Below are 25,927 nucleotides of genomic sequence, written 5' to 3'. Positions count from 1 at the left end.
GCTGTGGCGATCAAACCTGCACCCCCCCCCCCCCATAACAAATCAATCTACAATATTTAACAAATGCAGACTATTACACTCGTACATTATCACTACTATACTATTACACATTAGACACTATCACACAATTACACTGTCACACTATTACATGGTAAGGACAAGATTGGGAGGGTTACTTTATGAATGTATTCTGTTACAGTTACTTGTAAATTACCAGTTGAAAAATGTATTCAGTAACTTATTCCAAGTATCACAAGTAATGTAATCTGGTTACTTTCAGGGGGGAAAAATGCCCCTGGACTTTTTTACTCAGACCAGCCCACCACAGCAAACCTGCAAATATTCCTCCCCATCAAAGCACATACAAACTGTAGGAGCCAAAGCTATATATTTAGGTTATTGTATTGTATGAATGTTTATATGTTTATTTTTATAACCTTACATTGAAACGGCATTAGGAATATTGATTGAATTTAGATAAAGTCATTGAACAGTCTTATTTGTCATAATAGAACATTCTAGAACATTTGTGATGTCACAGTATGACATCATGATCGAACGTTCTGGAACATTCGTGATGTCACCGTATATACCAGCCCTACCACCACTTATAGGATAAGCATAATAGATGGAAAATCAAAACGGCACCAGGCTACTAATAATACAGCAGATTTATATAGCGCTTTTCCAAATGCTCAAAGACGCTTAATAGGCGATTTACAAGCTATGAAAAAGCATGATCATGTAGGCCTACTGCATGCTGTACCAGTAGGCTACTGAAATGTATTACCAACAACCATGGCAACCATAACCATTAATACACATGGTAAAATCACAAGCAGTGTATTAGTCATTAATGTTTTCCCCTGGCAATTCAAGTGCCCCTGTAGTAGCTTATAGACCAGACCGCCCATCAGCACAAAGTCCATTTATATAGTAAAGTTCAAAACAACTGTAGTAGCCTAAAGTCCACAAACATAGAAATAATGTATAGGCTACAGCTCACCTCTCTGCCTCAGGTAGGAAAACAAGGGGAGACAGAGGGAAGGCAGTCTCTCTCTCTCTCTCACACACACACACACACACCTACACACACACAGGGAGGGAGAGTGAGAGCTTCAGGTTTACTGTACAAAAGTATATTTTGTCAGTAAACGGTTAGCAGGATAAAAACATTGGACTTACCCCATTCAGTAGGATTTGTGACACTGCAACACAATGCTTTTGTAATCGTGGCTCTGTGCTGCCTGGATTGGTGATCCGAAGGGGCAGTTTGGTTCTGTTCGACTTTTTAGTTCTCAGTTATTTTGCCTCCTTCAGTAAAGTCAGTAGTAGCCATGGTACCGGCGTCTGGACATCGGGTGTTTTCACAAAGCAAGACAAATGCAACTTTTCTTTGAATGTCCTGTAGCCTACTCACACTATCGAATACAGTCACATATTTTGGTATCCTGATTACGTTACTCCTCAAGTCTGGGTAAGGAAAATATATTTGTCAAGTTTGGTGCAAATTGGATCAGGAGATACACTCATTTGGGTATTAAACGTTTGGCCTGATGGTGGCGCTAGATGAAAGATCATGGAGTCACCAACATTAATAAGAGTTCACCCTACAGCGGTCATGAATGTGTACAACAAATATTAGACCAATTTGCCTAGTTTGCGAGATATAGCTGCGGACGGAAAGAAAGACAGACGAACACATGCAAACGATCACATAATGGGTCTTCTACTTCTACTCTACTCTACTATAATCCCCGGCAGGCTTTGCCTGGTAGAGATAATAATCAAAATAGTGTATCTATGAAGATATATTATACAGGCTTCTCGTGTCCCACACATAAATCACTGACATTTCTTACGTAAATTAATTTCCAAAAGAAACTACTGAAAATAAATACTGTAGCCAATATTCTGATAAACCATCAGGGTTTATTGATCAATCCTGCAGCAAGAGCACAACAGCATGCTCCTCTGTGGAAAAAGCAGGGTTTACATTCATCTCAAAATGACACAATAGACCCCGTCAATCAGGTTGTTCTAGGCAAGCAAGGTGAACTCAACAGACGAAACCATCAGTCATCTTGTACTTAACACATTCGCTGGCATTTGGTCCTTATCAACAACAGTGTTATCATCCTGCAAGATACGTTGTTGGAGCATTATTCTGATACATTTCATGTATGCGGAGGGTCAGATAGTCATCCAATTACTTGGAAAGGAAGTGCAGCATCTATAGCTAACAACGGAAAAGCTCTGAATGATTAGCATTGGAGCTTAAAGCAAGCTTAGGCACATTCATTGTCATTGTTTTGCTTTCACAAAAGGACAGACGTCCAAACATGCCTTCAAGTGCATCCAGCAGCTTATAATGTATGCTGCCGGTCTTGCTTGCATATTTAGCTCATGCTGGTGTATATTGTAGCAAAGGACAGCATTTGTTCCCTTATCAAAAAGCATTAGCACCTCTTAGAACCAGCTACTTTGAGTTCAGTCCCATCATTCGATGCATTCCCAAGATTCCCAGCACCCAGATATACCGTTAGGAGCTGGCGGACATTCATGCCAGAGACACACAAGCCTTATGAAGGCTTCTGCAGCAAAGAAAAAAAACATGTTTAACAGAACAAAAGCTTTTAACGAAGAAGATGAGTCCTTTAAGTGTGAGGAAGTATGACTACTATTTGTGCAGATCTACACAGTAGGCTGCAACAATTCTTGAAGCTCACACAGGGTGTTCTTCAAGGTGAGGGCCAGCGTCTCAGCATGGGTCTCCTCACAACAGTTGAAGGCTGTTATGGAGAAGTGGACGTGGTCCGCTTGGGGATTGTAGCATATGGCATAGCCATCGGGGACAAGCGGTCCGAAGCACATAACGCTGTCTGTGTTGGCCGGCACCTAAAGCAGGAGGAAATGGATAACAAAGGTGACATGAGATCATGTTGACATACAGTAATGTTTCAAACTAGACAACAATGTCAATCTTTACAGGATATCAATCTGGCAAACAACAATCTAAGCGAACAGCACATTGTGTGTCAATGGAATTCCTGACTGATTAAGGGGATATAAGCTCATTGATTACATGAAAGGAAACTAAGAAAATGTCAATATATTACAGAGGTAAATCAACAGGATTATGTGAAAGGACCGTGTGACTGATAGTGTTGAGTTTAACAAAGTTAAAGTCCATGGGAGTTCAATAATGAGTAATTTGAAATTGAATAGAAGATAACCTATTGTAAAAGGGCAACAGAGCAATTACTTAATAGGAATGAACTACTACATAAATGAAATATTATGAGGCACTAATGATAATGAAAAGGAGCCATTTTGTTGTCCAAAACTCGACTATGATCAAATCAATGTGTCATGAGATTATGGTTGATATTTGGAGAAATCAGAATATGACTATAACAAAAGGAAGTCATTTGATGGGATACTCCTGAAATACATTGTGGCAGTAATATGTGGCACATTATATATATTAAGGCTGTCAATCGATTAAAATATTTAATCTAATTAATCGCATGATTGTCCATTTTTTATCGGTTCTAAATCTACCTTAAACTGATATTTTTCAAGTTGTAATACTCTTATCAACATGAGTCAACAAATGCTTGCTTTATGCAAAAAATGCATGTTTATTTATTGCCACAATGAGAAATACTGTCCAGAATCTTCCAAGTAACTAAGATGTGCAAACTGCATTATAAAAAATAATAATAATAAAAAGCCCAACAAAAAAATAGCAGATGGGCATACCAATTTACTAAATGTAACATTACATAGTAATGATTACTAACACAGTAGTGAGTTGAACATTACACTTGATCTATTCATCCCCATTTTTTTGGTTTAAGCAGCCATTTAACACCAAAGGATGACCCTCATGCATTGCAAATGTGCATAAAATTCAAAACAAACAAAATAACGTAAGAAAACAATCATTTAAAACAATGAATAAAGTGTGCATGAAATAATAGGGGAAAGAAAAAGTTACGAACTTGTTACATTCACCCACACAAGGGCTGAGGACTCAGCCCCCCCACCCGCCCTCTCCCTCTCACACACACTCTCCCAGCTCTTTCTCTTTTGCCCCTTCCTCATCTCTCACCCCCCCCCTCTCTCTCTCACACACACACACACACACACACTTTGAGTCAGAAACAAACATAGTATCAATGAGAGTATCAATAATACACCCGAGTGAAGTCTAGTAAAAAAATTTAAACGCTAATCTCGCGATAAAGATTGTGGCGTTAAAATAATTTTGCATTAACGCGCTAACTTCGACAGCCTTAACACATTCGGGGCCAACCACGGACATGTCCGTGTTTCGGATCCAACGGTTGAGGGCCAACCACGGCAAGGTTGTTTTGGCTTTTATTCCATTGTAATATCCTACTCAATGTCACCCTGCGGCACTGCAGATTTACCCTACTCTTGGAATTCGGAAAAGTGCATTACCGGCCAGATCCTCATAGGGGCGCTGTCTCGATAATGCAGTGTTCCCAGTTAGAGACCGTTTTTTTAAAATTTTTTATCTTGAATGGGTTTTTCTGTTAGCCTACAGCTATGCGTGTAGCCGATCGCCTGAAATAGTCTTTGGGACGCTGAATTCAGTATGCAGTAAAGGAATATATCATCAGCCAATGGACATATGGATCTACCAGATGGCGATCGATAACTGGGAAATCCTTTTGGGGATCCAACCGGCCACAGGTAAGAGCTTTTTCACGTAAATTACATGATGATCAGGCCTTGTTATCATACTCAACCAGCCGATCAGCAAATAAGGCTACTGAGGCTAATGCCGTTATTGGTAATCAATAATCAGAAACGACGTCCCCCCCCCCCTTTCATGCATTCATGGTGGACCATGATACCGACAATATGCATTTTGAGTTTTAGCTCTAGCTGGTCTATAGCCGAAACGGCATTCGATTTAACGTTATTAGCTTAGCGCCCTATAACTCGCGTTCCAGGAAATATACCAGAACATTCCGGTATATAGTTCATATTCACGACGCTATAAAATGGGAACGTATTGATGAAATTTTTTTTGTATAAGGCATATTGAAGGCACGGTTTATAGTGTCAATTGACAATGAGAATGGACAGATAGAAATAATATGAAGTATAGATTTAGCTCTACAAACAGCCTCACGCACAATGAAAGTTTATTATGAAATGCTGGCCGTATAGAGTGGGATTAGACTGATCCCAATGGCCCCGAAAGTGTTAATATATATATAGATATCATATATGTCATGTGCTGCAAAACAGCAAAAATCCCTTTGTAAAGTTCCCCTTTATGGAGTGCCACACATCACTCAGCATGGAATCCAGTAACATCCCCCACTTCTACTGCACCAAGTAGCAGTCATGAAGGCTATTTCCTCACACTCACACACCTGTCCTGTTCTGAGTTTCCAATGAGTCGCCAGCCCATAAGCTGTGTCCATGAAGATTTTGGGAATGCTCAGTCCCTCTTCAATGGCCTGGAGTTTCAACCCCAACAGGTGGCGGTCAATAGCCTGTCCTTTGAGTGCCTAAAGAGAGACAAGCCAGATGTAAACGATGATGAGTGAGAGAGAGAAAATAATAATAATATATGTCAACTGCCTCCTTGACATCAAGGCCTGGATGTCATCCAACTGCCTTAAACTCAACAGCAAGAAGACAGAGCTCATGGTTGTGGCCAAGCAGTCACTGCTTCGGAAGGTTGGAGATCTCCTCCTAGAAGTTGACGGCTGCTCCATCCACCCTTCCTCAGAAGTCCGCAACCTGGGTGTCATACTGGACTCCACCCTCTCATTTCATTCACACATCAAATCAATAACCAAATCAGCTTTTTTCACTCTCTTGCCCCCCGGTACCTAGCTGACCTCCTCCATCCCTACATCCCACCCCGGAGGCTGCGGTCCTCTCACTCTAGTCTCCTCTCCATCCCCACCACCAACCTGTGCACTGTCTGTCCCAGAGCCTTCTCTGTTGCCGCACCCACCTGGAGTCTGGAACTCCCTCCCTCCAAACATCCGCAATGCTACATCCCTGGACTCATTCAAATCACAACTCAAATCTTACCTCTTCACCAAATTTATCAATGACTCTGCCTGACTTCCCTCTTTTTACCCAATTGTTTCTCTGATTTTCTTCCTCTTAGTCCCCCCCCCCCCCTCCTCTGTTAAAAGAACACGCCAACATTTTGGGAAATTAGCTTACCGTCTTCTCCAGAGAGAGACAAGAAGATAGATACCAGTTTCCTCTCTGTGCGTTCAGTAGAAAGCTATCTGGCTGCATGTTAGCCTAGCTTAGCACAACGAATGGAAGCGGACATGAGCGGCCTTCGGGAGAGGCGTTAGTTGGACAATGCCTAGGCTAACCGGTCATGTCCGCTTCCATTCGTTGTGCTAAGCTAGGCTAACATGCAGCCAGATAGCTTTCTACTGAACGCACAGAGAGGAAACTGGTATCCATCTTCTTGTCTCTCTTTGGAGAAGACGGTAAGCTAATTTCCCAAAATGTTGCCGTGTTCCTGGCATTAGTAAGAAGTAGGCAGTGGTTTCAGCATTTACCTGCTCAGTCAGTGCAGTGTAGGCCTCCACAGCCTCTCTCAAGAGTTGCAGCTTTGCTTCCCTCTAGACACACAAGAGAAATACACACAGACGCATCAATAACGGTTACCTATTCAGCTCCTCCTCATCATTGAATCTCACCAATGTTTCACAAGCCAAAAGAATCATTGACGAAGTCTCATCAAAGCGTTTCACACATATTTCTCGTCCTCACCGATGTGACTGGATCGTCGAAGGCGAGAATAAACTTGAGGGTTTGATTGGTGGGGGAGCGGATGAACTCTGTGCGCCCGCCTCGGAACATGCGCTGGGAGGCGATGTCGCAGGCAGCGCAGACCTCGCTGTGAACTCTGGTGGGAATGACATGATTACATTAAAAGAGCTCATCTAAGAATAGTAACATTTTAACAATACTGCCACAATATATTTTTTGATTATCATAATTCTTTTTTGCCTTTCTATATTTTCCTCCCATCGCCTAATTTTGTTGTTTCCTGGTCATTGCGCACATTTCCCCACTGTTGGTCTGGGGAGGGTGTAGACTATCACATGTTGAGTGCATAGAGTAGAGACATATTAGTATAGTAGGTAGCAGTGGAGGTTTCTCTATGACAACACGTGAAACACAAATTCACTCATAATTCATAATTATTATTAATTTACATATATATATACATTTATTTTATTTATATATATATAAAAAAATTTTTTTTAATTATTATTATTTTATATTTTTTTATTAGAAAAGTTTTCCTCTGTAAAAAAATGCCAGTGAATTTTTTCTTTTTAAAAAATTGCCAAAATTGCCAGCTCTGAGCAGGCCTGCACTGCAGTAATGACTGCAGTAATTATTTGTGAAGAAAACTTCACAGGTGTGACCCAATGTTATATAAATAATAAATAACAGCCAATCGAAATAGGCTATTAACTTCGTCTAAGCACGGTCTGTGCAGTTAAACTCTCGCCATTGAATGGAGGATTGAATGATTGACAGCCCTTGCCATCCAATACATGGAGGTTGAATATGATTGGCAGCCTTGCAAATCCAATCAGAGATTGCTGCATTGCAAAGTCAAAACAGGTCCATCTGCAGGTTAGGTTTAGCTCTGGCCAATCTCAAGTTTCTCAAATTTCTTTATTAGTTGTCATACAGAAGTACAGAATACTTTTATACAAAATGTAACTGAAATAAGCATTTTGTATAAAAGTATTCTGTACTTCTGTATGACAACTAATAAAGAAACTTGAGAAACTTGAGATTGGCCAGAGCTAAACCTAACCTCCGACCCTGCAGATGGACCCATTTTGACTGTTTGAAAGAGCAAGGAAGTAGTTTAGTTGTTGTTTAGTAGAAGTAAGCTGTACAGCTATAACAAGTAAAGTCAGGCTAAATTAAACTTTGCGCCAACATTAGGACCGAAGTATAAACCAGCAACTGAGCAACATGAAGAAGTGGACTTATGCATCTGGATCAGAAAAAACGTTGTGGATGAAAAAGTAAGTAGGCTAGTGTTTGTAAAAGCTTGTATGCTAACAGTAGCTAGCTAGCTTAGCCTACATCACAATGATAATCACCAAGCTAACTTACTGTACACACTGTAGGGCTGGGCAATTAATCAAAACAGAATCGCGATATCGATTCATAGACCTATGCAATCTCATTTCTAAGTTATGACTATTTTTTTTTATTAAATTCCCCCTTTTTTTTTTTTTTTTTTAACTTTTTTAATTATTTTATCTGGGTTGAACATGATTTGTGGAACTCCCTCTGGTGTTGTGGTCGTGGTATTCACTGACCTTTGGGAAGTATTCCGACATGCACATGGGTATCTTAGTGGTGTAGTGTATCTTGTAGACCAGGCCCATTGCAAGTTGCTGTACTCTGTCGTCTACTCTCTAAGCCATCCTAGGTTGTCAAAGTGGGCAGGGGTGAGGTGGGTTTTAGGAGTAAGGTCAAGCAGTAGTCTGACCAGTTTGTTTTGTGATGTTTGTAATCTTGTTTTTAGTGCCTTTGAGGTGCTTTGGTACCATGAGGTGCAAGCATAGTCGTAGTACCCTTGAATGAGTGCTCCTGTTAGAGTCTTCAAGGTATTCTTGTTTACCAGAGAGGAGATCCGGTACAGGAATCTAGTTCGTTGGTTGACTTAGTTTTATTACATTGTTCCCATTTTGTCACAGGAATGATTTGCCTCTATAGGATGGAACCCAGGTAGGGAATTTCATCTTTCCTTTTAAGATAAGATAAGATATTCCTTTATTGATCCCCTTGGGGAAATTCAGGCATCATAGCAGCATGGGGGAAGGGGGGGGGGGTACAGGTAGTGAAAACAACACAAGCAGTGTAAACAAATAGGTCAATATAATTTACTATCTAACTAACTGAAATATATTTTCACAGTGTCACATAAGGTGCAGTATGCATAAGGTAGTGTTATAATTTACTATCTAACTAACTGAAATATACATTATTCATTATTCACAGTATCACAGTATCCACATAAGGTGCAGTATGCCTAAGGTAGTGTAAGTTGTCCTCCTTGGGTTCCTATAAGTCCCAGGTCGATGTCTGGCAGCAGTTGCTGCCCACTGTTGTGGAGCCTGATGGCCACTGGTATGAAGGACTGTCCGAGGCGGTTAGTTGAGTGTCGGGGGGGTATGAGTCTGTGGCTTCCTTGTCACCTTCACCTAATATGTTTTGATCTGGTCAGGTGCGCTGTCACCTAAAATGTTTTGATCTGGTCAGGTGCGCTGTCACCTAAAATGTTTTGATCTGATCAGGTGCGCTGTCACTTAATATGTTTTGATCTGGTCAGGTGCGCTGTCACCTAATATGATTTCATCTGGTCAGGTGCGCTGTCGCCTAATATGTTTTCATCTGTTCAGGTGCGCTGTCGCCTAATATGATTTCATCTGGTCAGGTGCGCTGTCACCTAATATGATTTCATCTGGTCAGGTGCGCTGTCGCCTAATATGATTTCATCTGGTCAGGTGCGCTGTCACCTAATGTTAATATGTTTTCATCTGTGTCCACTGACCACTGACACACAGTGGGGGATGTTTTAAAAATATAATTTAATATATAATATAATATAATAATTTGTGCTTCACCTAAAAATTTGGTCAGCAGCCTCCACTGGTAGGTAGTAATATAGACAAGGAAGATTAATTAGTGGTGGTAATTAGTAGTTAAAGAGTGCATGATAGTAGAAGACAATAAGAAGATTTTTTTTTATTTTTTTTTTGCCCTGGTTGATGCATTAACACTTTAAGTGCCGAAAACGTGTTTAGGCGTCTTTCCTAGCCATGCTAAAGTTGCAGAGGACGCCCTAACTCGTCTTTAATATCAATATTTCAAAAATCTGTGATCGGAATGATATTTCCCCTCTGCAGCCTTCACACACAGTTCTGAGCTCCTCTCAATTCTCTAGCGGTTCAAGAGCGCCATCTGGTGGCCGATCGGCAGAAGCGCCAAACAGGAAGTCATGTGGATGAAGTGCTGATCGTCCATATTACTTCCGGGCACTCTCTATAGGTCCCGGGACTCGATCTCGACACAATACATAGCGATCCGTTGCCAATAACTCGATAAACAACATGATTTGGACGTATATACTATTATACAACCTGGAAATAGATCGCGTATTTCTACATCCCATAATAGGAATATTTCAGTTCCACGCTCATCGTCCAACGGCGCGAGGAAGATACGGTAAGATTCAGCATTATTTTTGAACGTGTTCGATATAAACTGCTCTGATGATCATATCACCCACACTAGATGAATGATATAACGCTGCCCACGGAATTATAAACGATCCCCCGCCCATCCGGTCATCATCAGATGATACGTAGAAACTTCTAGAAGTACGTCCAATTGAAATTTTTGATCTCGCACAGATTCCTACCAAACTGTATTTCATCATCAATATAATGCATTTTGGGCTATAAATCACGTTCTGGAGAAAGCTGCAGAAAGAGATGAAAACATACTTATACTTTAGACCATATTTTACTATGAATATGTGAATGAAAAAGTTTAACGTTGCTACACAATGAACAATACATATAGGACCTTGAATGGGCCCTAATAATGGCAATCTAGCAATAAAATTAAAAAAGTTATAGCCCTGCAAAGAAGGGGAACTTCTCCATAGACAAATAGAGCTGGCAAGGGATGATATATCATGAATTTAACCTTAGGCAATCAAAGTGTTAATAGTCAGTCGGGATGCTTGTTCAACAGGGAGGGGATCTGGGGAAGATAGCGTGTGAACCTTCGTGCATGTTACTTTCCCAGTGAAACTCCTAGCTTTCAGGTGAAAAGAAGTGGCTGGCGACTCCACATGTATCGGAGGAGGCATGTGGTAGTTCTACACCCTCCCCAGACTGACAGAGGATAGCGCAATGAGCAGGATTGGTATAATGAGGAAGTGGTTGAGCAGTTTCCCAGTGTCTGACCGTTAAAATGGACAGTCATCGTTCCCACCATCAAAAGATTTAGTTTTCGAGGGGCGGAGCTAGGCGATCATGGAGTAGACGTGTTTCACGTGAGCTCCCTTCTATCGTGCGAAATATGCTTTTCTCCCCATTAGTCTTTATTTTATTTTTATTTGTTATTTGTCTGCTTGTTGAGTCGTCGAGTTTCAACTACTGTCGTCGACTTTTTTCAACTTTCTGCGATGTCGGTGGTGGAGACCAGATCCATGAGCACCCCAGCCGGCAAACTGCCACCGGGCCTAGCCTCGCCGTCGCCCGGTATCAGTGAGATAAGCGAAGCTGTACTCTCGGTCATGACCAAACTCCATGCAGACTTTGAGACACGCTTCGCTGACACACAAAGAAAAGTGCAGGCGGAATTTTTCGATAACCTTCATCGAGAGATGTCAGAGGAAATTAAGTTGGCGGTCGACCCGTTGAAAGACAAGATGGAGTCGCTGCACGTTGTCTCCTCGGCTAATGCTAACGACAGAGGTCTCACTACAAGGCGAGAGGATGGCGGGTCTAGAGACCTCCCTGCTGGCTAGGCAGGCTGAAGTTGCCAAACTACAGTCGGTAATTGTGGAAATGCAGTCCCGGGAGAGACGCTACAACATCAGGATTGTTGGTGTACCGGAGGGCAACGAGGGAGGCCGTCTCTCGGAGACCATGCCGGAATTGCTGCAGGAAATACTGGGGAAAGATGTCTTCCCCAGCCCTCCCGTATGTGAATCGGCCTACAGAGCGGGCAAGACCAGTCCTGGAGTGAACAAAGAACCGAGGCCCATCATTGTCAAGCTGAACAGGCTTCAGCAGAGGGAGCTCATCATGCGGTCGGCCCGTGCCAGAAGGGGTGAACTAAGTCTTGGCGATCACAAAGTGGCCATTTTCGAAGACTTTACGCCGGAGGTTCAAGCACAGAGAGGCGAATACAAAGTGGTCATGTCCAGGCTATGGAAACTAGGCCTGAGGCCTACGCTATTCGCTCCCGCGAAATTATCTGTGCTGGGTAAGGACGATGATCGGCGTTCATTTTGGTCGTTGGCTAAAGCGAAGGAATATCTCGGGGGGATAGCCGAGACTGTAGCTTGATATCTATGTCGGGTGAGTGACTTGGCAATGTGGGCCTGAATACATTGATGGGGCGGACTACTCACAAATGCTTGTTGTCATGCCCAGACATGCTAACTGTCCACTGCCCATCCAAACTAGCGGGGCATCCCAATTACTTCTGTTACTTGCTAATGCTGACCTCATGGTCGTACGGGTGTGTCGCCTCTATGAAAGCTAGCGAGCTAGCTGAACAATGTACAAAACAGATTCTAGCGTGCTAGCCGGATTCATCACTAGCTTACGCGCTAGCCTCGGGCTAGCTAGCAGGCTGTGTCTATCGCCCGCGCCGAGACATTCGAGACCCGTTAATGTTTACGTATTTTGGTTGTTGTTGCTGTTTAAGTGACATCGGTTTGCACAATTCAACGGTGATCGGGTCCTTAACTAACTTCTTGTATGCTTTTATTTTTATATCCAGGCTGTTTTGAGCTTTGGGCTCCAGTAGTAGAAGGTCGGTTGAATATATATATACAATATATGTGTAACTGTGGCCATTATATGGTTTCATCATTTATATGATATTTCAGTTTGTAAGTGTAATATTTGAGAATGTATTTATGTTTCATTTCTTATTTTCTTTATTATTTAATTTGCTACAATTTATAATATATTCATTTTGACATCTGGTCATATATGGTGTCCCGTTAGGCTGCTGTCGCGTTTTTACCTTTGGGACTGATTAAGACACCTGCGAGCAAGCGGCAGGGATGGTCTGAGACTGGGACTGATTAAGACACCTGCGAGCAAGCGGCAGGAATGGTCCGAGACGAGTTGTACAGGCTCTCTAAACTCTAAGAGTGTACCACTATGTGTAGTGTACCACTATCAAGACTGTTACCAAGAACAGAAGAATAAGACCCCTTTTTATGTAGCATGCAGCCAACGAGGTATTTAATGTTCGTTTGTATTTTGCTTTTCTGATGTGTTGTTTTCATACCGTGTATATTATTGTTTGTGTTGACCTGACGCAACGTATGTTTCTGTTTAAGTTTTCACGGTGGATTGGAGGACCAAGCCTTTAATAAACCCGTCGAAAGGAAACCACTTGTGTCTGCAGTGCTTGGAAGGAGTAACAATATGATAACAGGTTGTGTCAGGTATAGCTTATTACTATCCCCGGGTTAATGAAGGTGTTTAATTCTATTCTTACATAGGTTATGTCATTCCAGCCGTTGTGCCTGATCAGAGGGGCTGTTACATGCGTGCACTTTGACCATAACCCTTTTTTCCCTTTCTTCTTATTGTCGCTGTTTAAATTACATCTGTTTGCGCAATTTAACTGTGATCCGATCCTGCCTTAGACTATCTGCTGGTATGCTTTAATTTAATTTTGTTTTGAATTTTCCTTTATCCATTTATGCTATAACATTGCGACATTAATACGCAGACTCGGAAGTAGATGGTTACAGGGTTGATGTTGAGTTATTATATAATAATGGCTATTTTTTCCATTATAGGGCCAAGGCTCACGGTGTTTTTTGACCGATATCTTTATTGAATTTAATTTTTATTTGTGTTTATTGGACTAGTGGGGGTTTAATCAGGGGTTTATCTAGAGGGGGGTCGGAGTGGAGAGCGTCTTATTGGATCCATGACTCCAGTGGGAAATGATAGGAAGATGACCATCCTTAGTGGATAGGGCATAGGGAGGGGATTGGAGAGTGGGTATAGGAGGGTTAATAATAGGACGGGTGGGTTAGGGTTTAGAGTAGAAGGAGGGGGGGTTGTAACTGGGGTGGTATTTTTCTGTGTTTTATGTACTTATATGTCTTATATGTGTGTAATTGTTCCACCTCTGAACTCCTGGGATTGACCGTCTGGGCCCGCCTGGATCAGCGCCTCTGTACTCAGCCTGGCTGCACTGGTATGTTCTCTACGCATTTAGACAAACTCGACCATGGCTAAATTGAATATTTTAATTTGGAACGCAGGGGGTCTTAACGCCCCACACAAGCGTGCCAGTGTCCTTTGGTTATTGAAGAGAAGAAATATTGACATTGCTCTCCTTAGTGAGACGCATTTATTGGTGGGTGATGTGTCAAGGCTAGCAAATCGACAATATCACGTTATCTCCTCATCCTCAGCCGATAAGACGAAAGGAGTCGTCATAGTTACAAGATGTAACCTTGATATCAAAGTCCTGGATGTGTGGTCGGACACGGAGGGAAGGATTACTATAGCAAAAGTTGAGTTCTCTCATAGGAAGATGGCAATAATAGCATTGTATGCCCCTAACACATTTGATTCAGCGTTCTATAATACAATCACGAAGAATATGTTGGAATTTACTGGATACGCTCTCATTGTGGGTGGCGATTTTAATGCGTGCTGGGATGCGGAGATGGATAGGTCCGGGTCCTCTGAAACAAGCGACCAAAAACTGTCCTCTAAGGCCCTCAGGATGTGGGCCCAGGACACGGGGCTCGCAGACCTATGGCGCTTATCCAATCCCACACTCAAGGATTACTCACACCTGTCAGCCAGACACAAAACCTTCTCTTGAATAGACTATGCATTCGCGTCCCCTAATATGTTTGATAGTTTCGACGTCTCATTGGTTCCCCTGGCTCTCTCGGACCATAAGGGGATTTTCCTTGTGGCAACCTTTGGCAGGCTCTCCACGAGAGCTCCCAGGTGGTGTTTTAACTCAACCTTATTAAAGAACGATGATTTCTGTTCCGAGTTCAGGAGTAAACTAGCTGAATTCTTGCAGATCAATGTTGGCACGGTCGATGACCCCAGGGTCCTATGGAACGCATTGAAAGGATTTATCAGGAGTCATGTCACACTTTTCGCCTCCAATTTGCGTAAATCCCGGTCAAAAAAACTAGAAGGACTGGAAACATTATATGCGGACCTATACGCATCTTTGCAAACTAACTATAGTGAACGACTAAACACACAACGTAAGATAGTCAAGAAAGAAATAAACTCCATACTTAAACAGTCTGAGTTCTTGATACATAGGACAAGGCAAAATTACTACTTTCACGGCTCCAGGCCTAGCCATCTATTGGCAATGAAAATACGCTTGAATGATCATTTCTCGGATATCCCCTCGATCAAGACGCGACAGGGTACAGTCACTACTGATTCGAAAAAGATCAACGACACTTTTAAAGAGTTTTACTCAGTTATATAGCTCAGAGGTTAATCTCGACGACTCTAAATTTGAATCGTTCATTGGCGGGCTTGAGATACCCCACATTTCTGAGGAAGAGGCTAAGGAACTGGGGAAACCGATCACTCTAAGGGAGACGATTGCTGAAATGCAGAGGGGTAAGGCACCAGGCTGGGATGGTATTCCACCCGAGGTGTATTTAGCTTTCTGGGACCAACTGGGTCCATTGATGCTCGATATGATCAATTACGCTATCGAACAAGGGGAGTTCTCAAGAGATGTCAACATGGCGTTGATTTCTTTACTTCTCAAGAAGGACAAAGATCCCAATGATTGTGGTAGCTATAGGCCCTTGAGTCTTCTCTGGGCCGATTTAAAAGTGTTTGCCAAGGTGCTGGCCTGCCGCCTGCAGAGATTTATGACGGTATTGGTACACTGCGATCAAACTGGTTTTATCCCGGGGCGCCTGGCTGCAGATAATCTTAGGAGGCTGTTGCATGTAGTCGATAACAGTAAAGACAATACAGCTCCGTCCACAGTTCTGTCTTTGGATGCCATGAAGGCGTTTGACAGACTAGAATGGTCATACCTGTGGAAGGTACTTGAGGTCATGGGTCTTGGAAAGAATTTTATTCATATGATTAAAGTCCTGTATGCCTCGCCGTCGGCAATGATACTGACAGGCAAAAACTGTTCCACACTTTTCCCAGTCTCCAGATCTTCTAGACAGGGTTGTCCTCTGAGCCCAGGACTATTTGCGCTTTCCCTCGAACCATTGGCCCAATTTATTAGGCAATCGGAGGACATCGTCCCCATAATGATCAATAATACACCACACAAAATTGCTCTCTATGCGGATGACCTACTGATTTTTATGGATGACCCTTCCCGGTCGGCCAGAAAATTATTGGGAATAATCGACGACTTTGGTAAATTGTCAGGCTTTAAGATTAACTGGAACAAATCAGCCTGCCTACTAGGGATGGGTACCGAATTCGGTACTTTTGAGGTACCGAACCGAAACACGTCGGTACTACCGAGTATCGAATCAAGTGAGAAACCGAAAAAAAAAAGAAAAAAAAAATTTATTACTTTTTCTTTACTTTTTTTTTTTTTTTTTGGTGTACTCCACTGTCCCTATTTCGAAATGCCGACTGAGGTATGGACCGATCATAACTCACGTGATCCAGACGTGGCGTAATGTACAGAAGTCGTGTGGGGTTAAATGCCCATGGCACCTGGACTCTTTTTTAATAACCAGCAATTACTTGTTGGGCACAAGCCGGTTAATATTCCTCAATGGCAAAGGAGGGGGGTTCATACTCTGGAGGATATTTATGATAAGAACGGCCTCCGTGCGTTTCAGGACTTAAGAGAATTTTATGATCTTCCCGGCGAGTCCTTCTTTCTTTACCTTCAACTAAGGTCAGCGCTGAGGGCGCATGGCGTGCCGTGGGCTCAAGCTTTGCAACCACACCCCTTCCTCATGCTCATAGTGGACAGGACGACCTCCAGAGGGTTTGTCTCAGACTTTTATACGCTCTTAATTCAGTCCACGTATAAAAATGTATCATTGGATACAATCTGGCATGTGGATATCCCGGAGTTGGACCCCGAGTTTGACTGGGATGATGTTTGGGCAAATGTGGCATTGTCTTCCCGCAACCCCAATCACCAGCAAATTAATTTTAATTATATTCATAGGACCTATCTTACACCTAGGAAGCTATTTGCTATGGGACTGATAACCGACTCTCGGTGCACTTTGTGCTCTCAAAAGGCCACTGGCACTTATATGCATATGTATTGGCAGGGTATCTGCAGGTTTAGCCCAGTCAGATTTAATGCTTTTTAAGACTTTTTAATGCCACTCAGAATTAAATTTAATACCAATTTCACAATAACAAAATGACAAATCATGCAACAACACCAATTAGTTTAAGTTTAGGGACACATTGGTCCAAAGATGTTTATTAAAACATAACTTGGAAACTTAAAAATCTTGAACTTAAAGGAGTAACTGGGTTGGATGAATTTCAACAAAGGGGTGACCAAACATAAATAGCAAATATAGCTATACAAAATATACCAGGGGCCAAGCAGCAAGTGCGACAGCCACTGTCAGAACACATAACTATTACCACCCTCCCCAGGGTATCAAAAAAGTCAACCAACAAACAAGATTCTTGTGCCGGATCTCCTCTCTGGTAAACAAGAATACCCTGAAGACTCTAACAGGAGCACTCATTCAAGGGTACTACGACTATGCGTGCACCTCATGGTACCAAAGCACCTCAAAGGCCCTAAAAACAAGATTACAAACATCACAAAACAAACTGGTCAGACTACTGCTTAACCTCACTCCTAAAACCCACTTTACCCCTGCCCACATTCAAAACCGCTCTTAAAGAGCACCTACGGGAGGCTGCAATTAGAAACTGGGCACCGTAAATGTCCAAACCCCCCCCTCCTAATGTACAGTCTCCTCCCCATCATATGTATATATTTTATGTTAGGATCTCTGGGTAACAGTACTGTATATTTGCATATCGTATATGTCACAATTGTAACACTACAGTACTATATACCTGTATGTCATGTATGTCCCTATGCCATAAATGTCATGATGTCATGTATGTTGAGTATGTCATAAATGTCATGTCACTATGAATTGAAAATGGGAGACCCTGATGTAAACAAGACACGTCTTTCTCTGGTCTGCATCCCCTTAACAATTGTGTGTATTGAGCCGTACTGTATTGTACCCATTCTGCAATCTGTTAAATAAAGTTTTCATTCATTCATCCAGTTGTTTTGTTTTTGTGGTTTGGTTGAATGAATGAATACTTTGTGCCCTAACCCATCAACTACCTCTCATTTGTTTACTTTGTCAAGTAAAACCACTAAAACTCATAAGCACAAAGAGACAATGGAATATGGTATACATTCTCTCTCTCTCTCTGATTGATTGAAAACTTTATTTAACAGATTGCAGAATGGGTACAATACAGTACGGCTCAATACACACAATTGTTAAGGGGATGCAGACCAGAGAAAGACGTTTGTCTTGTTTACATCAGGGTCCCCCATTTTCAATTCATAGTGACATTTATGACACTCAACATACATGACATTTATGGCATAGGGACATACAGGTATATAGTGCTGTACTGTTACATTTGTGACATATACGATATGCAAATATACAGTACTGTTACCCATAGATCCTAACATACATGGGAGGATACTGTAGGTCATTAGGAGGGGGTGGGTGGGAGGAAAAAATACATAGTGGGTGAAGCTCTCATCGAACATAAACACAAACGTGTCCTTGTTTACATCCGTGAATAGATTATTTTCAAGTTAAGACCTCAGCTTCAAGCTTTGGCGTGGAGCCGAATGTTATCCGGACTTCTGTTGGTGCAAATGTTATAGTCCTACCTGATGGCGCAGCTGGTGTGGAGGCAGGCGGGGCCGAAAATAAATGCGAAATAGTAGTTTGCAGGCGGTTTTTGCAGAGGTAACATGCTTAGCGCTCAGCATGTGCGACGCGACTGCTCTTTTTTTTGTTGCAGCGGGGCTCGTAATGGTCTTTGACTGGGACCAACCATCGCGCAAACAGTGGATTGTCGAGCCAGTTCTCGTTAAATTGGCACTTTCCCATATTAACGAGTGCAAATGCTAAACTAAACTAAACTAAACTAAATGTAACGTTAGCGTTATCGCTTCGCATTGCTAACGTTAGCTAGAGCCGTTGCTGAAATGGTTCCCCGGCCCAACACAACTCCTTGTTGGTTCCGCCCCATTCCAGTCTGCGTGATTCTACAACACGGTCAATGAAAAGTCAAACTTTATCTCCCGTTAACCGTTTTCCCCCAGATTTCATAATAAAACATAAGATGACATGGCATTTTATCTTTCCTTTCTATGGCATTTTTAAGACCTCTGAAAATGGATTTAAGACATTTTAAGACAAACTAAGGCCTTAATTATTGATAAACAAATTTAAGACCTTTTAAGACTTTTTAAGGATCCGCGGACACCCTGATTGGGATTGCCCACCAGTGGCCCGCTTCTGGAGGTCAATAGCGGACAAACTTTCAGATCTGTGTGGCTTAACTATCCCATTCACAGCTGTTACGCTACTCCTGAACGATATAACAACACTACCCGTGTCCGTACAACTGAAAAGGGTTGTCCTAGCGGGCGTCACAGCAGCGAAGAAGCTAATAGCAATGAGATGGAAGGAGCCTGAGAAGCTCACAGTGATTAACTGGTCCCTAACACTGTTGGATGTGATTTATCTTGAGATATCCACGGCGCGGGTGATTGGGGTGGGGCAGGCTGGGATTGACCTATGGTTCGCAGCAGCTGAGAAGGTCAGGACCGCCGTGTGCGGCTGAGCGGGGTTGGGGTGCTTGTTCGGGGGAGTCCGGCGGTCTCGTGGGAGGGGGAGGAGGAAATGTCTTGTCTGTCTTGTCTTTTGTGATGTCTTGAATTTAACTAGGGATTTTATTGGGGGGCAGCTATTTAGCTAGTTCTTCGCTATTTGGTCATCTATTAGATAGTACCCCTGGAATTTTGAATTTAAAAAGGTTGAACTCTTTTTCTTTCTTTTTGTCTTTATAATTTATAAATTGTTATATTCTGTATTATTATTGTTTTTGTTATTTTCCTGTGAAGTTCTGTGTATTGTGATTGTGATTAACACTTTGACTGCCATGAAACGTCTTTTCACGTCATTGCTGGCCATGCTCAAGTTGCCGGGGGACGCTGTACAGCGTCCTTATATCAATATTTCAAAAATCTGCGATCGGATTCATTATGTCCCCTCCGCTGGCCTGAGATCCACCAGCAGGACCCACTGAGCTCTCTGGCGGTTCAGGAGCGCCATCTGGTGGCCGATCGGCGCAATCGCCAAACAGGATGTTGAATAGAGGTTGTCCTAGACGACGTAGTACTTCCGGCGCTCGCTATAGGTCCCGCGACTCTGGCTCGTCACACTACACAGTGATCGATTGCCAATAACTCGATAAACAACATGATTTGGACGTATATACCATTATACAAGCTGGAGATGGACCGGGTAAATTTACATCCCATAATGATAAGATTTCAACTCGACGATGATCGCCCAACGGCGCGCGGAGACTGGGGTGAGTTTCAGCGTGTAACGTTACCGTCTTCGATACTAACTGCTATTATCAACATTTGACCCACATTAGATGATTGGTATAACGCTGCCCACGGAATTATAAACGCCCCCTAGCCCATCCGGTCAACATCAGATGACGTGTAGTAACTTCTAGAAGTACGTCTAGTTGGAATTTTTTATATCGCGCTGATTGCCATAAAACTGTATTGCATCATCAATATAATGCATTTGGGGCTATAGATCACGTTCTGGAGAAAGCTGCAGAAAGAGATGAAAACATACTTATACATTAGACCATACTTTACTATGAATATGTGAATTAAAAAGTTTAACGTTGCTACACAATGAACAATACATATGGGACTTTGAATGGGCCCTAATAATGGCAATGTAGCAATAGAATTTAAAAAGTTATAGCCATGCAAAGAAGGGGTACTTCTCCATAGACAAATAGAGCCGGCAACCTATGGTATATCATTAATTTAACCCAAGGCAACCAAAGTGTTAATGTGTTGTCTTGTTTCATGTAAGTAATAATAAAAAAAATTGATCAAAAAAATAAAAGATTTAGTTTTCTTCCCTCAATAACTCCACAACGCCTGCAAATTACCAGTAACTCCATTTGTATTCGTCATACCATGACAATTGATGACAACCTTTGAACAGATAAAACTATATAAATCATATTCCTGGAATTGGCATGTCAGCGAAGGTGTCTTCTCCGTGGAGGATTAGGGAGGTGTGGAGCAAACAACTGTTTAGGCTACTAATAGCCTACATTTACACATCCCTGCATCCCAGTCACTTTGTATTGTTTTAGCCATGAAAAATTTGCAAACCTTTTGTTCCAAGGGACAGAAACGACAGAGTGGGAAATCAAGAAACACTGGCTCAGTTGATTTGTTACTGCTCCTCTGAGCGAGAGGAGGGCGGGGAGCGGGCAGGCAGGAGGAGAGGGCGGGGCGGGGCGAGGAGAGGTGGTTGTTTGACCGAAACCACGGCAGTCGAGGGCTAAACAGCATCCGACTGTTTTCTCTGCATGTATTCTTTCCTCAAAATTCTAACATTGCAGATGTTATAGGACCAGCCCAGCTGTTCTAGTGTTCCAGTGCAGGGGCCAGGCTGGGAGCAGGGGGAGGGGGAGGAGTCATGAGATCAGTCAGTGTGCTGACCTGTAGTAGGCCAGCTGCAGAGGGGGAGGAGTCATAACATCAGTCGAACAAAATCATTTGTCTTGAGCTATGTTGACAATTGCTTCCAAGTCTAGGAAGATATATTTGATTTGATTTGATTTGTATTTTATTTAATAATTTTATTTATTTAGTTTGTTATTTTTTGTTATTTCAAGTTTGTGTTTATGGTTGTTCGAATCAAATCAAATCAAATCTGTGTGCTGACCTGTAGTAGGCCAGCTGCAGAGGGGGAGGAGTCATGACATCAGTCTGTGTGCTGACCTGTAGTAGGCCAGCTGCAGAGGGGGAGGAGTCATGACATTAGTCTGTGTGCTGACCTGTAGTAGGCCAGCTGCAGAGGGGGAGGAGTCATGACATCAGTCTGTGTGCTGACCTGTAGTAGGCCAGCTGCAGAGGGGGAGGAGTCATGACATCAGTCTGTGTGCTGACCTGTAGTAGGCCAGCTGCAGAGGGGGAGGAGTCATGACATCAGTCTGTGTGCTGACCTGTAGTAGGCCAGCTGCAGAGGGGGAGGAGTCATGACATCAGTCTGTGTGCTGACCTGTAGTAGGCCAGCTGCAGAGGGGGAGGAGTCATGACATCAGTCTGTGTGCTGACCTGTAGTAGGCCAGCTGCAGAGGGGGAGGAGTCATGAGATCAGTCTGTGTGCTGACCTGTAGTAGGCCAGCTGCAGAGGGGGAGGAGTCATGAGATCAGTCTGTGTGCTGACCTGTAGTAGGCCAGAGGGGGAGGAGTCATGAGATGAGTCTGTGTGCTGACCTGTAGTAGGCCAGAGGAGGAGGAGTCATGAGATCAGTCTGTGTGCTGACCTGTAGTAGGCCAGAGGGGGAGGAGTCATCACATCAGTCTGTGTGCTGACCTGTAGTAGGCCAGAGGGGGAGGAGTCATGACATAAGTCTGTGTGCTGACCTGTAGTAGGCCAGAGGGGGAGGAGTCATGACATCAGTCTGTGTGCTGACCTGTAGTAGGCCAGAGGGGGAGGAGTCATGACATCAGTCTGTGTGCTGACCTGTAGTAGGCCAGAGGGGGAGGAGTCATGACATCAGTCTGTGTGCTGACCTGTAGTAGGCCAGAGGGGGAGGAGTCATGACATCAGTCTGTGTCAAGAGTCAAGTCAAGAGTTTTATTTGTCACGGCATACAAGTATACAATGAAATGCGGGTGGTCTTGCCCGCAACGATGTGCAATACAGTGGTACAACATGTAATAGAATCCAATAAAAAACAACATTGTGCAATAAACAGGTAACAGGTAACATGGTGGGACATCTCGGTATCTGTACATAGTTATTTGTGATTAATGTGTTGTCTTGTTTCATGTAAGTAATAATAAAAAAAAATTGATCAAAAAAATAAAAGATTTAGTTTTCTTCCCTCAATAACTCCACAACGCCTGCAAATTACCAGTAACTCCATTTGTATTCGTCATACCATGACAATTGATGACAACCTTTGAACAGATAAAACTATATAAATCATATTCCTGGAATTGGCACGTCAGCGAAGGTGTCTTCTCCGTGGAGGATTAGGGAGGTGTGGAGCAAACAACTGTTTAGGCTACTAATAGCTACATTTACACATCCCTGCATCCCAGTCACTTTGTATTGTTTTAGCCATGAAAAATTTGCAAACCTTTTGTTCCAAGGGACAGAAACGACAGAGTGGGAAATCAAGAAACACTGGCTCAGTTGATTTGTTACTGCTCCTCTGAGCGAGAGGAGGGCGGGGAGCGGGCAGGCAGGAGGAGAGGGCGGGGCGGGGCGAGGAGAGGTGGTTGTTTGACCGAAACCACGGCAGTCGAGGGCTAAACAGCATCCGACTGTTTTCTCTGCATGTATTCTTTCCTCAAAATTCTAACATTGCAGATGTTATAGGACCAGCCCAGCTGTTCTAGTGTTCCAGTGCAGGGGCCAGGCTGGGAGCAGGGGGAGGGGGAGGAGTCATGAGATCAGTCAGTGTGCTGACCTGTAGTAGGCCAGCTGCAGAGGGGGAGGAGTCATAACATCAGTCGAACAAAATCATTTGTCTTGAGCTATGTTGACAATTGCTTCCAAGTCTAGGAAGATATATTTGATTTGATTTGATTTGTATTTTATTTAATAATTTTATTTATTTAGTTTGTTATTTTTTGTTATTTCAAGTTTGTGTTTATGGTTGTTCGAATCAAATCAAATCAAATCTGTGTGCTGACCTGTAGTAGGCCAGCTGCAGAGGGGGAGGAGTCATGACATCAGTCTGTGTGCTGACCTGTAGTAGGCCAGCTGCAGAGGGGGAGGAGTCATGACATTAGTCTGTGTGCTGACCTGTAGTAGGCCAGCTGCAGAGGGGGAGGAGTCATGACATCAGTCTGTGTGCTGACCTGTAGTAGGCCAGCTGCAGAGGGGGAGGAGTCATGACATCAGTCTGTGTGCTGACCTGTAGTAGGCCAGCTGCAGAGGGGGAGGAGTCATGACATCAGTCTGTGTGCTGACCTGTAGTAGGCCAGCTGCAGAGGGGGAGGAGTCATGACATCAGTCTGTGTGCTGACCTGTAGTAGGCCAGCTGCAGAGGGGGAGGAGTCATGACATCAGTCTGTGTGCTGACCTGTAGTAGGCCAGCTGCAGAGGGGGAGGAGTCATGAGATCAGTCTGTGTGCTGACCTGTAGTAGGCCAGCTGCAGAGGGGGAGGAGTCATGAGATCAGTCTGTGTGCTGACCTGTAGTAGGCCAGAGGGGGAGGAGTCATGAGATGAGTCTGTGTGCTGACCTGTAGTAGGCCAGAGGAGGAGGAGTCATGAGATCAGTCTGTGTGCTGACCTGTAGTAGGCCAGAGGGGGAGGAGTCATCACATCAGTCTGTGTGCTGACCTGTAGTAGGCCAGAGGGGGAGGAGTCATGACATAAGTCTGTGTGCTGACCTGTAGTAGGCCAGAGGGGGAGGAGTCATGACATCAGTCTGTGTGCTGACCTGTAGTAGGCCAGAGGGGGAGGAGTCATGACATCAGTCTGTGTGCTGACCTGTAGTAGGCCAGAGGGGGAGGAGTCATGACATCAGTCTGTGTGCTGACCTGTAGTAGGCCAGAGGGGGAGGAGTCATGACATCAGTCTGTGTCAAGAGTCAAGTCAAGAGTTTTATTTGTCACGGCATACAAGTATACAATGAAATGCGGGTGGTCTTGCCCGCAACGATGTGCAATACAGTGGTACAACATGTAATAGAATCCAATAAAAAACAACATTGTGCAATAAACAGGTAACAGGTAACATGGTGGGACATCTCGGTATCTGTACATAGTTATTTGTGATTAATGTGTTGTCTTGTTTCATGTAAGTAATAATAAAAAAAAATTGATCAAAAAAATAAAAGATTTAGTTTTCTTCCCTCAATAACTCCACAACGCCTGCAAATTACCAGTAACTCCATTTGTATTCGTCATACCATGACAATTGATGACAACCTTTGAACAGATAAAACTATATAAATCATATTCCTGGAATTGGCACGTCAGCGAAGGTGTCTTCTCCGTGGAGGATTAGGGAGGTGTGGAGCAAACAACTGTTTAGGCTACTAATAGCTACATTTACACATCCCTGCATCCCAGTCACTTTGTATTGTTTTAGCCATGAAAAATTTGCAAACCTTTTGTTCCAAGGGACAGAAACGACAGAGTGGGAAATCAAGAAACACTGGCTCAGTTGATTTGTTACTGCTCCTCTGAGCAAGAGGAGGGCGGGGAGCGGGCAGGCAGGAGGAGAGGGCGGGGCGGGGCGAGGAGAGGTGGTTGTTTGACCGAAACCACGGCAGTCGAGGGCTAAACAGCATCTGACTGTTTTCTCTGCATGTATTCTTTCCTCAAAATTCTAACATTGCAGATGTTATAGGACCAGCCCAGCTGTTCTAGTGTTCCAGTGCAGGGGCCAGGCTGGGAGCAGGGGGAGGGGGAGGAGTCATGAGATCAGTCAGTGTGCTGACCTGTAGTAGGCCAGCTGCAGAGGGGGAGGAGTCATAACATCAGTCGAACAAAATCATTTGTCTTGAGCTATGTTGACAATTGCTTCCAAGTCTAGGAAGATATATTTGATTTTATTTGTATTTGTATTTTATTTTATTTTATTATTTTATTTATTTAGTTTGTTATTTTTTGTTATTTCAAGTTTGTGTTTATGGTTGTTCGAATCAAATCAAATCTGTGTGCTGACCTGTAGTAGGCCAGCTGCAGAGGGGGAGGAGTCATGACATCAGTCTGTGTGCTGACCTGTAGTAGGCCAGCTGCAGAGGGGGAGGAGTCATGACATTAGTCTGTGTGCTGAT

The 25,927-nt window shown here is 43.2% G+C and overlaps 1 protein-coding gene across 2 annotated transcripts in view; it reads right to left on the bottom strand.

The window, feature by feature from the left end:
• Positions 1-1,961: 1,961 nt before the first annotated feature.
• The window catches only part of cratb (carnitine O-acetyltransferase b), a 53,434-nt gene continuing 29,468 nt past the window's right edge, over positions 1,962-25,927 (bottom strand). For both annotated transcript variants that reach the window (XM_084313700.1, XM_084313701.1), the window contains exons 12-15: positions 6,796-6,931; positions 6,582-6,644; positions 5,418-5,555; positions 1,962-2,898 (exon numbers count right to left, since the gene is read on the bottom strand). In XM_084313700.1, the coding sequence (XP_084169826.1) occupies positions 2,695-2,898; positions 5,418-5,555; positions 6,582-6,644; positions 6,796-6,931 (541 nt within the window). In that variant the 3' untranslated portion in view covers positions 1,962-2,694. The remainder of the gene's footprint in view (positions 2,899-5,417; positions 5,556-6,581; positions 6,645-6,795; positions 6,932-25,927) is intronic.

The sequence above is a fragment of the Notolepis coatsorum genome (assembly GCF_963971535.1).
Source record: "Notolepis coatsorum genome assembly, chromosome: 4".
Lineage (NCBI taxonomy): Eukaryota > Metazoa > Chordata > Actinopteri > Aulopiformes > Paralepididae > Notolepis > Notolepis coatsorum.
Note: the sequence above shows the minus strand (reverse complement) of the source record. Positions and strands in the feature narration are given on the sequence as shown.